At 39.1% G+C, this 14,662-nt stretch overlaps 1 protein-coding gene across 1 annotated transcript in view; it reads right to left on the bottom strand.

Moving 5' to 3' along the window:
- The window catches only part of LOC121959628 (astrotactin-2-like), a 353,725-nt gene that overhangs the window by 171,414 nt on the left and 167,649 nt on the right, over window positions 1-14,662 (bottom strand). Inside the window, exons 8-10 of the mRNA XM_042509044.1 lie at window positions 7,448-7,532; window positions 5,786-5,860; window positions 1,696-1,833 (exon numbers count right to left, since the gene is read on the bottom strand). Of these exons, the coding sequence (XP_042364978.1) occupies window positions 1,696-1,833; window positions 5,786-5,860; window positions 7,448-7,532 (298 nt within the window). The remainder of the gene's footprint in view (window positions 1-1,695; window positions 1,834-5,785; window positions 5,861-7,447; window positions 7,533-14,662) is intronic.

Raw genomic sequence — 14,662 nt, 5'->3', positions numbered from 1 at the left:
CTCTTGCCATATCGGTGAAATGGGGCATTAAAATACATTTCTGAAAACATTGTAGGTGAGAAATAGGCAGTGCAGCTATGAGGCTTTTGTTTATATTTCTCCCTAGAAGAAAGGGCTGCGGGTAAAATGGACATACAACAACCTTCTTACAAAATAAACACAAATAAAATAGATAAGAAGTACTGTGTGGAGCCAAACAACAAAGTAACGCATGTATGCAGTCTTTTTAAAGCAAATTCAATCATCCTCAGGTAAACACATCAGTGTTTGCAGTATTATCTGTTCCTCATGTCATTGACAATTGGACATTACTTAGTTTGTGAGCTAAATGTATAATCTATTTTTTTATGCGTTTGTGTGTTTTTTTAACAAGTTGGTTTCCATATTTCTTGTCATACTTAAAATATTATGAAAGGTATGTTTTTTTTGTGTAATTTCAGTGTGATTAAGTATGTATATTTCGCAAAACAACGTTTCTCAAAAGGACCTCTAATGGTGCCAGATGTGGTGGGCAGGATGTACGATGTGTAGAGGTGGCACAACTGGGGTATAACATATGTTACAACTGCAAAGCCTTTTAGTATCCAGTACACCAATTAATCAGTTTCTCCAAACTGGTATTTTGATTAAAACACATCACAGCATCAGTAGCCTATTAATAACTGTGCATTATGTGCTATCATGTGTGCTGGTGATTTTTGTGGCTACAGGGTAAAATAATAACATGCAGTGATGCACAAGCATATTTTGAACTCCTATATCACAATAATATTCTTCTTTCCTTTAAATTATGTGACAAGTGCAACATTCTCTATGCAGCAACGGCAGGCAATTTGGTTTTCAAATGAAATATCACTGCTCCGGCTGGTGTCAGTTGGATTCCATAGATGGGTGATCGTTTTAATCTGTAGCTGATGCTCTGACATGTTTTGTGATGTTCAGCTGCACTGATGCATGCCAGCTCCTACCGGCTGGTTGGATGAAAAAAACACAAGTCTTGTGTTGCCAGTAGTTTGTTATTGCACTGTGGGATTGCCAAATCCATAACCTTGTTGACATTTGTTTGGGGTTTTTCAAGATTTCTATGCGCATAGCCCAAAGTTAAGTTTTTGTAATACCGCTCTGCCACTTTAGTCATCTAAATCTGAGACCTTTCATGGATTTAATGACCTGAGTAAATTCCTAACGGGTATTTTTCATTTTTATTTCATTTGAACAGTCTTACGTTGTTTTCCAAATTTTAGAGCAAAGTAGGCAAAGCACTTTTTTATGTGTGTGCCTTTGGTAGTAAGCCTAAACCTTTTTTTAATGGATATACAACATACTAATCTTTAATACTTGAATTTTCAGGGTCAAATAAACCAAATTACAGATGCTGTGATGTGTTTTAATCAAAATACCAGTTTGTAGAAACTGATTAATTGGTGTACTGGATACTAAAAGGCTTTGCAGTTGTAACATATGTTATATCCCAGGTGCGTCACTTCTACACATCGTACATCCTGCCCACCACATCTGGCACCATTAGAGGTCCTTTTGAGAAACGTTGTTTTGCGAAATATACATACTTAATCACATTTAAATTACACAAAAAACATACATTTCATAATATCTTTAGTATGACAAGAAAAGAAACTATTGCACACAGGTTCTCTTTCAGCGCAAGTGTGGAGCTGAGAGCTGAGTCAGACTGACCTGACCTCTCCCGGATCTTCGGTAACCAGCACGTCCGTCTTACAGCTGGCGATGGGGTTGATAGACAGCTCCACCGGTGGCACCACGAAGCTCTTGCTGACTGGTAGCCACAACCCTTGGCCCAGACTATAAAATGATCTGTGTTGGCAAAATCATGAGATATAAACGTCAATCAAATATGAAAAAAGACATTTTGTTATTATACACATATTCCAGTGTATGTACATGGCACTGAGTATCATTTTAAAGATTGAGGATAATACATAAAATGGGCAGTATGGTCATCCTTGTATTCATTCATTGCATTTTGAGAATGTCCAGATAAGGCAAGGAATGGTAATATTAACTTAGAGTCTAAGTTGAGTCTGGGATACAAGAGTTTATATGGTTAATGAAGATGAATATTTTAGTAATAATACAATTTGCATGCAGCAATGCATACTCTGACTAACATGCCCTAACTATCATTTGTTGAGGCAAAATGTGGAAAAATTCAACGGCTGGAGCTAGTGCCACGATTTTTGTGAAGTTTTTCCACTGGTGCCAGGCTTGTTCAGCAGTATAAACACAGTCTCCCTCTTTCATTCCTTCAACCACCTCCACATACTTCCAACCAGAAATGTGGGCTTTTCTTTTGGGTATGTATCTCCAGCTCAGCCTTGCAAACTGTTTGTAACTTTATGAAGGAGCGGCTCCGTCATTGACACCGGCAGCGCACTCATACACCTACACACACACACGCATACACACAAACATACCGCCGCTGCGCTTCTGGCTGCGGGCGGCGCGCGCAAACACGTCACACAAGCTGTGTTCCCCTCCATGTTCACCCAGCAATTAAAAAAACACCTCGCGACAATCTCTTTTCCCCTTACCTGTTTAAGTAGCGCGATCGAGGGTGCACACGCAGTTATTCTGCTCCATCTGTACGCATGCATTCACACGCACATCCTCACACACGTGGCCACTAACCAGACGCTGTGGGCTCACCTGCCCGTCCTCCATGTCTGGGTTCGACTGGCGAAACAGAGCCGAACTGTTTCCTCAGTTAAACAGAGCGCCCTCTTCCCTGACAGAGTCATGTGACCTACTTCATTTTGTTTATTATATTTAATGTTGTTTTGGTGCATTTTGACCTGTTTTGGTTCAGGATCAGAGTCTGAACTGAGGGGTTAAATTATTATATAAAATAAACTGAAGCATAAGAGGCTGCAAAGGACCTCTCTGCTGTGTTATATTGTGAATTATATATTTTTTTATGTATATGACACGCCCAGGGGGAGGGGCTATACGTTTAAAAAGGGGTCATCTGGGCCAGGTAAAGGTAGTTCTGCCTTGGTTGTGGAGGAGGTGACAAGCAAGTGATAAAATCCATTTAGTACTGTTCGGTTTTGTAAACTTATACATAGTGTTTCTTTTTCGTGTTTTTTCAACTGTTTATTTTTCATCTTTGTAAATATTTGCACAGTTTTTCACATAGGGAAGCCAGCACAATAAAATTGCATCAACACCATTTTTTTTTTTTTGGACAACGCCATCATTTTTCAAATTTGTGAGGTGGTTTGTGTCCAACAGGCAAGAAGCTGTGTGTGGCAACTCAGACACAATTTTTCAGAAAATATCTCTCATAAATTCTGCATATTATGTGATAGTCAAGATTAAAATTCATTTACAGATCAGTTTCTGAATCGTGTCATACATACAGAAGTGATCACTGCACATGCTAAAATATTTGTTTTGATCTGTAACCAAAACATGTGTTTTCATATTTTTAAATTTTACAATATCCTACACCTAAAGTAGAACCACATATTCATCAGGAGAATACATGCATGACCAATACTCCAGTTCTACACATGTTATGTGCAGCTATGGATCTTGTTTGGTCTACTAGTGGATAATTGCTTGTTTATAATGTCAATCCTTTGTGGCAGCTGATTTAATTGGTATTCACATGCTGAGCTTCAACACAGTTGGAAGCAAAATTGGACTTGGAGAAATACATTAGCAGTAACTGTGGCATGGCTGTTTTATTATTTCTTTAGAAAAACCCTATTTCCCGTCTATTTAAACGTAATGTGTTCTGCAACACAATGCCTTGTGTGACATGTGTGCCGATGACCATTGTTCAAGGTGGTGTAAAAATAATTTAGCTGTGCCGGAGATGTTTCCACCGAGTGAAGATTAATATCCTCAGGAGGACACAATGGGGGGGGGCTAGACTTGTCACTTGGGGATAGCAACACCTGGTAAGGCCTCACAAATAGCACAGGACGAGGCTGTGCTTTGCATCATGGGCTTTGAATGTAACTGAGCAGGTGGGCAACAATATCACACATTCCTGGAAGTCTGAGGATACCAAGAATGAGTGGCGTTGCTTTTCAAAAATCTTGGAATTAAATGTGATCAAACACTCATATGACTCCCATGTGAAAGGAATCACAAAGAACACTGTTTTCACCTTTCGCTTTTCCACTGTTAAATATTGCTGATATCCATACTGTCAAACATGCCTTTCTATATAGAGGCTGAACACTCTGTAATCTGGACTGCCAAACCTCAGCATTAAAAACCTTCAGCTTATTCAAAACGCGGCTGCCACTTCATTAATTATAATCAGAGAATCTGAATGCATTACACTCATTCTGATCTTTATTCTCCCCATCTGATCATTCAAACCACATTTGACTTTAAAAGGTTCATTATTAACATTTAAATAACTACATTAAATCCATTACATTTTCATTCAATCTTTCAGATCACAAAATGCTTATTTTCTCATTGTTCCAAGCATCAAGAAAAAAAAAGTGAGGTGACACTCGTTTCCTGCAAAGATCCCCATCTGTGAAACCGATCCCTGTTAGGACTGACCATAATACTGTCAAGCTGAAGAGCAATGCAGTCTTTTCTCCTATGCTCCCCTGCACAGCACTGACAAAGGCCCCTTCGAACAGGAACCCAGTTGGGGTTTCACTTGGTAGCTGTATCTTTACTCACTTTGTCTCCTATCTGTATGAGAGTGTACACGGCTGAAAGTATATCTGCTCTGCAACTGCATGTGTGTGTATGCAGTTGTCCTTTCATTTTTCCTCTCTCGCATCCAAGTCCCATCTCCAGCACACTGTAGTGCTATTAACTGGCAGAGGACATATAAAAGATTGAATGTGTTTTTGTGCTGAACAAAGATTGCGGATTACTTCGTTTCTTTGAGTGGACTCACGCAGAGAAGCTAACACTGCAAGGTCAGTGTGAAGAGCAGAGAGATTACTGTGTAAAAGAACTCTTCCTGCCTACATGAAGGAGGAGCAATGAACATGAAATCTATGTAGATTTGATACAATCAAATGTTGTCCTTTGACTTGTTTAAGTTGCACAGCTTTAAAATACTGAATGAAGGACTGATCAAATCAACTTTTCAGAGGTGTATAGACAAAAGGGCCATCTTGATTATAGGACATTTGGGATTACAAGGCAAAGCATTACTGCAATTTATGTATCCTAGTAATGCACAACTGTTTAACTAAAAATACTGTGGTAAGGGGAGGGACTTCTGGGCCGTGAATGGAGCAGACGCACAATCCTCAGGCTACATTTCATCTAAAACTTAATTTAAAACTTATTCTTGTCATTGTATTATTTAGCCTTCGTCTGAAAGCACATGCAATGCACTTGGTCAGGTTGATTCAGTCTATTTAAAAAAAGGGAAAAATATAAGATAAAAAACACCAGAGTGACACTGAATGGGTCCTTTGAGCCTTACACTTCTTGAAAAATGTCAGACACAATGACCCCATCAAGAATGAGAAGTGTACCAAAAATGGCAGTAAAAGCATTTGAGATGAGTCCATCCAGGACTCACCCTTGGGCTATTTCTCTACACAGGAGCCCATGGGCAAGACTTCAGCCCAGCACGAGGTGCATGTCTATGTCCATCCAAGTGTGTCTATGTGTATCTGTTCATCTGCACACACACACACACACACACACACAAGTCACAAGCACAGCCATCGTTCCATTGTGTGTCCATAGAGTCACAGATGGCCGGCAGAAGTCACGCACTCAGGAGACGCCTCAGAAGTGAAAGACTCACCTGAAGATCCTCTCTGGGGCCTGCTCTCCAGTAACGAGGTCATAGCCTTTCTCCAGGTTAGCGTATGGCCAAGGACTTGAGAACAGAGAAAAGAAAAATCTGTTATTTTTTGATGTCATGTACATTTTTTTTTCTGAATTAAATTTACAAAAAAAGGGTTGATATAATTTGTGTGAAAAATTTTAAAAACAACAACATAAGTGGGCGACTGTCTTGCCAATAGTCTAACTGGCTTATAATTCAGTGCCATGTTACTGGGTTGTACCTTGTGTGATTTCAAGTGACAAAGAAACTGATGGATTGATATTAAATCTTTTATTTTCTTTGCCCTCAGTTCAGATTTGAGTGGGTTTGTCTGCTCAAAAGATGCTTTGTGCTTTGTCTTGTAGTGCTGCTTCACATTGTCTCTTTTAATTCTCGCCATGGTCTTGGAGCATATGATGAAACATTCTGGTTTTGAACTGTCCATGCAAAGAATGAAAATGAAAGTCTCAATTGCAATTCTTGTCAAAATGCAAGTGATAAACTGAGCAGCATCACATGAGCTGATTTAATTCATTGAATTGGCCTATGAGTGAGTTACCTAGTCACCACACCAGTACTACAAAGTCCTGCAATAGTTAAAACAGAAACACTCTATCAAAATTTGATAATTCACAATAATTCATTTGCTATAGATCCAGGTCGGGCTGGGACAGTATCTGAGAATGGAGAGGGATGGCACGTTAACAAAGTGGACGCATTTTGGTCATTTTGCTAAAAAGTGGTCAACCTTCCATAACAAATCACCTACTGAAATTAATGCTTGTCTTTGATAAATATGTTGCAGTTGCAATTTAAACACTCCACAAACTGTATATGATACAAGATATCCCAAAATTGCAACACAAGGTCAAAACCAACATTTCTTGATCAAAGGCTGTGTTTTCATATGGATAAGATTACGCCCTGGCAGCTGTTACTCCCACAAAACTGTGAATGGAAATCTGATCTGCGGCTGGACTGAATCCAGCAGATGACAGGTGGAGCTGAATAACAATGCGGGACCTTTTAAATGAATCAATGATTGGGCAAGCCAGCTAATTGTCAAACAGGGTCAGAGTCAGACAGAGGGCTCATTTGACTTACTTTTCTAACCCTTCCCTGTCAATTTCCAACATTTGTCTTTTTTTGTGTGTGTTGTTCACCATTTATCTGACGCTTTGTCTCTTTCGGTCTCCTACCTCCTGTGCTGTTTTGTTTCATTACACACTATAACTTCCCTCCTACCTTCTCCTCCTATCTGCACTTCTGATTACCTCTTCAAAGTCTACTTCCTCAAGTTAAAAGACCATACAGGTACATTTGCATGTTTTAGCCCATTAACTGCAAATTGCTTATATTTTACATTACTGGTGAAATTTTTGAAAGCATACAGCACATTATTAGATTGATTTTCTACCTTGGTTTCCGTTCATTTTAATACTCTGGAGATCAACTTTCAGGGACTCGAAACTTGCTCCAGATAGCTAATCCATCACAGCGAACAATTCACCTTTATTTTATGTAAAGTTAATATGGTGCGCTAATGCAGCTGGGAGTAGGGACTGCGAAACCAGCCGTAAGGTCATTTAAGTACAAGCTAGTTTTTAGATGTGAGTGGATAGAGCAGACAGGACTTACCCTTCGTTTCGACCCCAGTCACTGCGAACACAGAGGTGTTTATGGACAGGATCGGGGGAATAACCCTCATGACAGCTGCATTCTCCTGTGACAAAGAGAACAAGAAGGGGCACAGTGGCAGATATGTATTTATCCTCAGTAGCTGAATAAATTACCATGTAAGTGACCCTGGCCAGCTCATTCATTAGAGATGTATCAAATAAACGGTTGCCATGCTACCTAATTTTCCAGCTAAATTTCTCCAGCAAAGAACAAAAATGGACTAGATTCACACTGACACCTCTTATTAGCCAGGCTATTTCCTGAAATATTTTATGAAAATTAGTAGCAATCATTCTCCATCAAGATTCTCCATCACCATCAAGATGATCCTATTTCCACTATTGACTTTTCTCCCAGAATGCCATGGACATAAGCTCCATTGGTTTAGGTAAAGGGACAGTTCACCCCCATATCAAAAATACATATTTCTACCGTAGTGCTATTCATGAATCTAGATTGATTTTGTGTGAGTTGCTGTGTGTTAAGAGATATCGGCTGTAGGAATTTCAGCCTTTCGTTCAAAAATATGCATTTGAAAGACTCAACAGCAATGTCTCTTTCCAGAAGTCATGACCTGGTTACTCAAGATAATCCACAGATCTTATTGTGAGCAGTTTCTTGTAGGAAGTATCTTCTTACTATTGAAGTACACCTGCCAACCAATCACACTGCAAAAGGAAGTGTCCATCTACTCATGGATGAGAGACTTGAGCTTGTGACATTGCCAGATGTAAATATTAATGGCATCTTCTTTCGTTGAGCTGTAAAGTTAGCTAGCTCAGTGGTGCTAGATGAGCCAGTGGTAGATGCAAACTTCCTTCTGCACAGTGATCCAGTCGGCAGATTAATTTTGGCACAAAAAGTTGTTCATACATGAAACTGCCTACAAAAAAGTCTGTGGATTATCTTGAGTAACCAGGTCATGATTTCTTGAATGAGAGATTGCTGTTAAGTTCTTCAAATGGTTATACTTTTGGTGCTTTGAGCACAAAAGGTGAGTTCTAGCTAGTTTCACTGTATTGGAGAGAAGGCAGACATCTCTGAAGCCAATATCTCCAACACTCAGCAACTCACACCAAAACAATCTCAATTGCTAAATAGCACAACAGGTAAGAGAAAAAATCTGTCATTTTGATTTTCAGATCAACTATCCCTTTACGTTAAGGACCTGTTGTGTGCTTCAAACTGCATACTGTACATTTTGTCATGTGTAAAGGTTTAACAACAGAGGTCACCAGCACTCAGCAGTGCCACAATCAGTGGCTTATTTGCACACGCACTGGTACTCCCTGGAATCACTGACATTGACTCTGCTGGCTAGAATCAGACAAAAAGCAACTGAGTTTGCTTCCAGTAAGTCTCTAACATTATCACTGAGGTATTTTTGTCCTTGAGCATTTTGTGTCTTGGTACAAAATCTCCACTCAGCTCTGCTTGGTCGGCAGAACAAGTAAGAAACTCAGACAACAGCACAGCAGCTTCAGTTTGGCACAGTGTGTGAATTTTTGGAAAGGTGATATATTTCGTCTTTAGATACCAAGCTTTAGGTGAAGCACTTAAACCATGGAATCAACAAAAGGACATCTTAGAACTATAGGGGATCTCCTATATCTATAGGCCTACACTTAAAATTATATCAGAAATAGATTGCCTTGCAAAGTTAATGTAACTATTAATCTTAATTTATGTTTACTTTATATCAAATTGTTAAGTTTACTCAAAATTTAGCTATATTTACTTAAATTTATGAAGTTTGGACTCTAAACAATGTCTGTAATGTAATCCTGTGACTTATATATGTTTGAACTTATTGCCTGTTGATCAAACAATAAAAATGAACAAATAAAAAATTAATAATCAAAGGCTTGCCCATACTGTATCTGTACACGCATTATCCGTGCCCTCCTGTACTGCTATACTAGTGCTACTCACATTACATTGAAAAAAAAAGAAGCAATGAATGTGTATTTACTTTATTCTGTGTGGGCCAACTCTCTTAGCTTTGTGAAGATAGAAAAGTTTTATAGTGTCATGTATGGCAAATAAATTATTGAGAATACACTGCATGTATAATGCCTTTTAAGTGGATGGATGCATTTGTGAAATCTTAAGTCACTGATAGCTCTACCCACTTTTCTATTAGTGGCGTTCCCAAAATAAATGCTACTGACTGCTTTCTGTTGACCTATATGGAGGCATAACACTGGAAAAATGTGTAATGGCCACCCGGGCAACACCATTCACATTTTATCACCTAGCGCTTAATAATTTAGAGGTTGAGTTTATGGGCTTAAGACTCACTGACAGAGTGATGCACCACCAGGATTCAGTCAAAGAGAAACAACAAACATGTTTTTTATTTGCTTGTAGCTATTTCATATGCCCTCACTAAATGAGGAGCAAAAGCTCTTGAAATGGCTCCCTTTTAAAATGTGGACACAAGTAAACATCAATGACATTCAAATCGGCTTTTTGAATCCAAGATGAATGAAGAGTATATTGCAGGATAATGCTTGCATCCATGATGAGGATTTATTTTCATCATTTGATCAAAGAATGTTTCTTTCTGTGCATAAAACATATCTCCTCGGAGTCTAAGACAAATAAAAAATAGAAGTAACAACAGTAAACCATGCAATGAGTCATTGTGTCTCAAAAAGTCCTCCAAATCACCTACATCTGCAGGATGACATTGTTTGTCAACACCTTTAGAGGGAGCTTCAAATCATTATTTCAAAAATAAAGGTAAAGCTGTTTTCTAACCTTATACCTATATGATTAAAATTGGGTTGGTCAACTTGGTTCAGTTTAGCAAAAGATCAGCCTGCTCTCATCAACAAAAACAACCGTATCGGTCAACTGTGCAAGGAGCATGCTACAACCCATACTTAAATTTATAGTGGGTGCCCCTAGTGGCTGTCATAATTACTACAAGAATAGAGGAGGAAGTGACATGAATTACCATAAAAAGCAACAAAGTCCATGTACTGTTGTACGAATATCAAAGAAACCCATGTAGAATGGGTGGAAGAGGTGGCAAATCAGACACAGGACTTTCACCCAGGACAACAGTGTTTGTGTCCCAAAGTCAATGTTTTTGCGTTGGCCACCATAGTCTCCTGCATGCTTGGCACACAGGAGATGTTTCAGTTGTGCAACCTCGCCACTAGATGCCAGTAAACCCTACACACTAGATCTTTAAGGCTAGGGAACAGCAACAGCTATGGATTGAAGAAAATCAACTTTGACTCTTGGTTTGAAATGGGAAATAAACGGTGGTCTCCCATGTTGAAGTCTGATATTTTATAGCCTCCATATGTGGACTTTGTGGCTCTATAATATCACACTAGTTGGTCTTTTGCTGCCAAGAGAAGAGTCATAATCACTATGGTCTCTAGACCACTTTGTCACTTGAATGTAGGCATATCCCAAATTTTGAGGCATTCGCTGAAACGACTGATGCAGTCGTTTTTCTTGAGAAGACAGTCTCCTTTGATTTCATACTCCCAGGCACACAAACACGCATTCTGTTCATGTTGCAAAAACACAGAAGCACACATACATACACGCACACCTTCATTTCCCACTGCTACTCCTTGCATACACATTTAACCTAGTTAAAGTTAATTCTTCCTGACTGCCAGAGGCACTGCTTAATAAAATCCATCTTGCACATGTGCAGTCAGGTCACATGTTGCCAGTTACATGCTGGAGAGGTAGGGAGGAAAGTTTCTCTCTCTTTTCTATTCCGTGTTTAGTCTGCCAGAGGCTGGAATTGGCATTTTCATTAGCAGTCTCTTAGTGGTTAGGCTAACAATACTACCTTGACTGGGCCCTTTTTTCTTACATATGCAGTGGAAAAGATTTACATAGCAAACTCTGATTTGCTGGTGAAATTGCCTAACTGCATCTCTGATTAATTGGAGAGGGGAGCGAGGAGCAGGCTGCATCCAGGAGCACCACTGACAAGTAACTGTGCCTTCTGCTGACAACTGTTATCCTCAGCTTGCACTTGGTTTCAAGGGGAGACATCTAATAGGACATGGCCAACATATTTCACACACAGAAAATGAAAAAGCTGATCAGTACCTAAATTACCACTCTCTTTGCTGAAGAAACTGCTCGCCGAGCAAATGTCTGGAATCAGTAAAAGAGCTAAACTGAATGCTGCACTTGCATTCTGTCATGTAATGCATCCCCTTGACGCCCTAAACACATGTTTGTTTGTGGACATATTTCTGGATGTTTTCAGGGTCTACACTGAACAAATTGTTCAGAAATGAAATCATACTAAGCCTGTGTCATGATATCATACAATAAGATGAGTAGGGCTGTCTTAAATGCCTCAAAGCTTCTATCAGTGCTTGGTTATCAACGTCCAAATCAATATTTGAATGCTCCATTATTATATAGTAATAATCAGAGGAGGCCACTTAAACTTAAGGATAGTTTTGCAACTCAGAATCCAGTTCAGCACTACTGGAGCTGCAGAATAACCACACGTGACAGGCTTACAAACATGCAAGCAAGATATTGAAATAGTCTGAAAAGTGGCTGAAATTGTTTCAAAATTTGCAAAGATGATGCCAAAAAGTCAAATTTCAGATACGCCAAAGGAAACTGGCATGCCACAAATTCATAACAAGCTTGGCAAATGACCCGAGAACTCTGCAAAATAGCTTATCAATGTTGCAAAATATACTTTTTCTGGCTATTATGGCTTGTTTTTTAGGAAAATTTTGCATAGTATATCTTCAATCTCTTTTTAGTGTCCGGTCTTTGCTATTCTGATTCACAATCACTAATATGAATGCAACAAAAATGTTTCTGACCAACACTGGATGAAAACTATATTACTGTAAGCATTTAACTCAATTAATATTTGTGTGCGCATGTCATACGTACATCTTATAACAAGTACATACTAGGTGTCATGTTTTGCTTTGATTCAGATTTCCTCTTGAACGTATTGAGTGCTAATTTAACAGCATGGGACATAAAGTCAATTGAAGTTTTCGCTCTAAACACAAGCAAATAAGCAAACCTACATCCTCCTTATGCATCTTGGCTGCTGTGATGTTGTGGGTAATGTTAAATGGTCAACATATCGTTTTTATAATGTTTGTTTGTTTTGGAAGTACAATTCTACAACCCAAAATACATAATCCAATGCAATTTTACAAAATACAACCAGCCTCTGATACACAGTGACACATGGCAGTTATCACCCGTAGTAGATATTGGAGAAGTTTATGCTCTTTCGATTGGACACTCCTCAGTTTGAAGAGACGATAGTTCTCACAATGTAATTAACAATACTTGCAACTGTATTGAATGGCAAATGAGAGTAATCACACTCAATTAAGTGTTGAAAATTGATTTAGATATGTAGCTTATACATAAGTACATCCTGTATATTGTACAGCTGTATGAGTGTAGGCCTGGAGGCTGCAGAAAGACATATTATTTAAGTCTTTTCCACCTCGCCTCAGCACGGTGTAATCTGAGACACACCTTGCAAGTAATCAGTGAAATGCGTCTCTTTCCTTTCTTCAAATGCCTTGAAGGGAGGATCAAGCAATTAACGAGAAGAGATGTGTCTGCTTGATTACACATTCCGCTGGATTAACTAACCTTTAGACAACTTGCAAGCGTCATTTTTGCGTGGCAGTTTCTCTGCATATAAAAACCTGGCTCAGATACAGTGTAGGCATATTAAAAGGAAGGTTGTGGTTGAGGAACTTAAACGTACTGTAGCTATCCTTTAGACAGCTCAAAGGCAGCAGACAAAAGGTGAGTGTACCTCAAAAAAAGTGGGAAGGAGCTGTGCTGAATTAGTTAATAAAAGCTGCCTCTTAAAAAAAAAAGATAAAGGCAGCAGTAAAAACACCGCACAAGGGGTGGAAGGAGAGTTGGGACTGGTGGTCATTAAACTTGAACTTCACTGAGCTGCTAATACACTGCAGCAACTGCACTCATTTTTACATTTACAGTGTGCATTTGGCTGGAGTTTCATTGGGATTCTGGGGAGACATGAGCCATATCACTGCCATCCATCTGTTATGTTATGAGTTTGGAACAGTTGCTGATTTAGTGGCTCATTGATTTATTTATTTCTATAAGTTGCATTTTCCTGTATGTGTGCTTTCATATCAATCTGTTTTATTTTAAATGTCTAAGGAGTTAATTTAATGACTCCAGTTGCATTAATTTTGCATACTTGTTGTTAAAATGATGATGACTCAAGAAAACATGGACTGATGATTCATTCTAGCACGCAATGTAGGACCCACATGAGAGAACATCATTTCGGTTAGTTGCAACACCAAATGCCATAAGCTGACCACAGGTACCTCAGAGTATGGCACACATAAGTTGAAATACTTTATATTGGCAAGTCATCCTTTATACTAGCAAGTGTTGGGGACACACTGGCACAAACTGATCGCGGGTACAGAGTGGTGTGATTAGCTGCCACAACAGTGGGACTGAGATTGTTTTCACCTTGTGAGTCTCTGCATGTGTGTGTTTCTCATCATGGCAAAATGTGGTCGTGAAGACACTTATAAAGTGGCCTCAAAATGAGTCCTAACACCTGGAAATGAGTTCGAATTTCAGCACCCCCTGTTCCCTCATCTGGAAGTCGATGGGTTTTTTTTGGGGGGGGGGTTTTTTGGTGCTTAAATATGCCTTAAATATACATCAGCTCATATTCCACACATGAACATTTAGGCGTCTGAAGAAAGGCGGTTGCTAACAAGTGGCTTATTTAGACTACAGACTGTGCCAAACACAGCTTTACAACCTTATAGTGGTGGTAATGCAGCCCTCGTGTAGTTTGTGTATCGCCTAATGTTAGTTTTTAACTTCAAGTGATTGTATTTTGGCTTCAAAAATCCTGAAAGTGGCGTTCTAAGATTATCTTGCTGAAGAAAATGTATAAGTATCATAAACGTTTGATTGCCACAGAGCTTATTTTCTGCAATGATCCCAAATCCAATGGAAAAATCCCATAGGCTTTTTGAGGAGAGAACAAGGCCAATACTAAATTCCATGTTGGCCTACAGAAAAATCTCATCCTTAAGGCACTCTCTTAAAGCGGGAAGTGCCACAATACAGGGTTTGAGTACTGTGTGGAGTGATTTTTCAACACAAAAATGTCACAGCCGTGCC

The sequence above is a fragment of the Plectropomus leopardus genome, chromosome 20 (assembly GCF_008729295.1).
Source record: "Plectropomus leopardus isolate mb chromosome 20, YSFRI_Pleo_2.0, whole genome shotgun sequence".
Lineage (NCBI taxonomy): Eukaryota > Metazoa > Chordata > Actinopteri > Perciformes > Serranidae > Plectropomus > Plectropomus leopardus.
The sequence above is the reverse complement of the archived record's forward strand: the minus strand, read 5'-3'. Positions and strand labels throughout refer to the sequence as shown.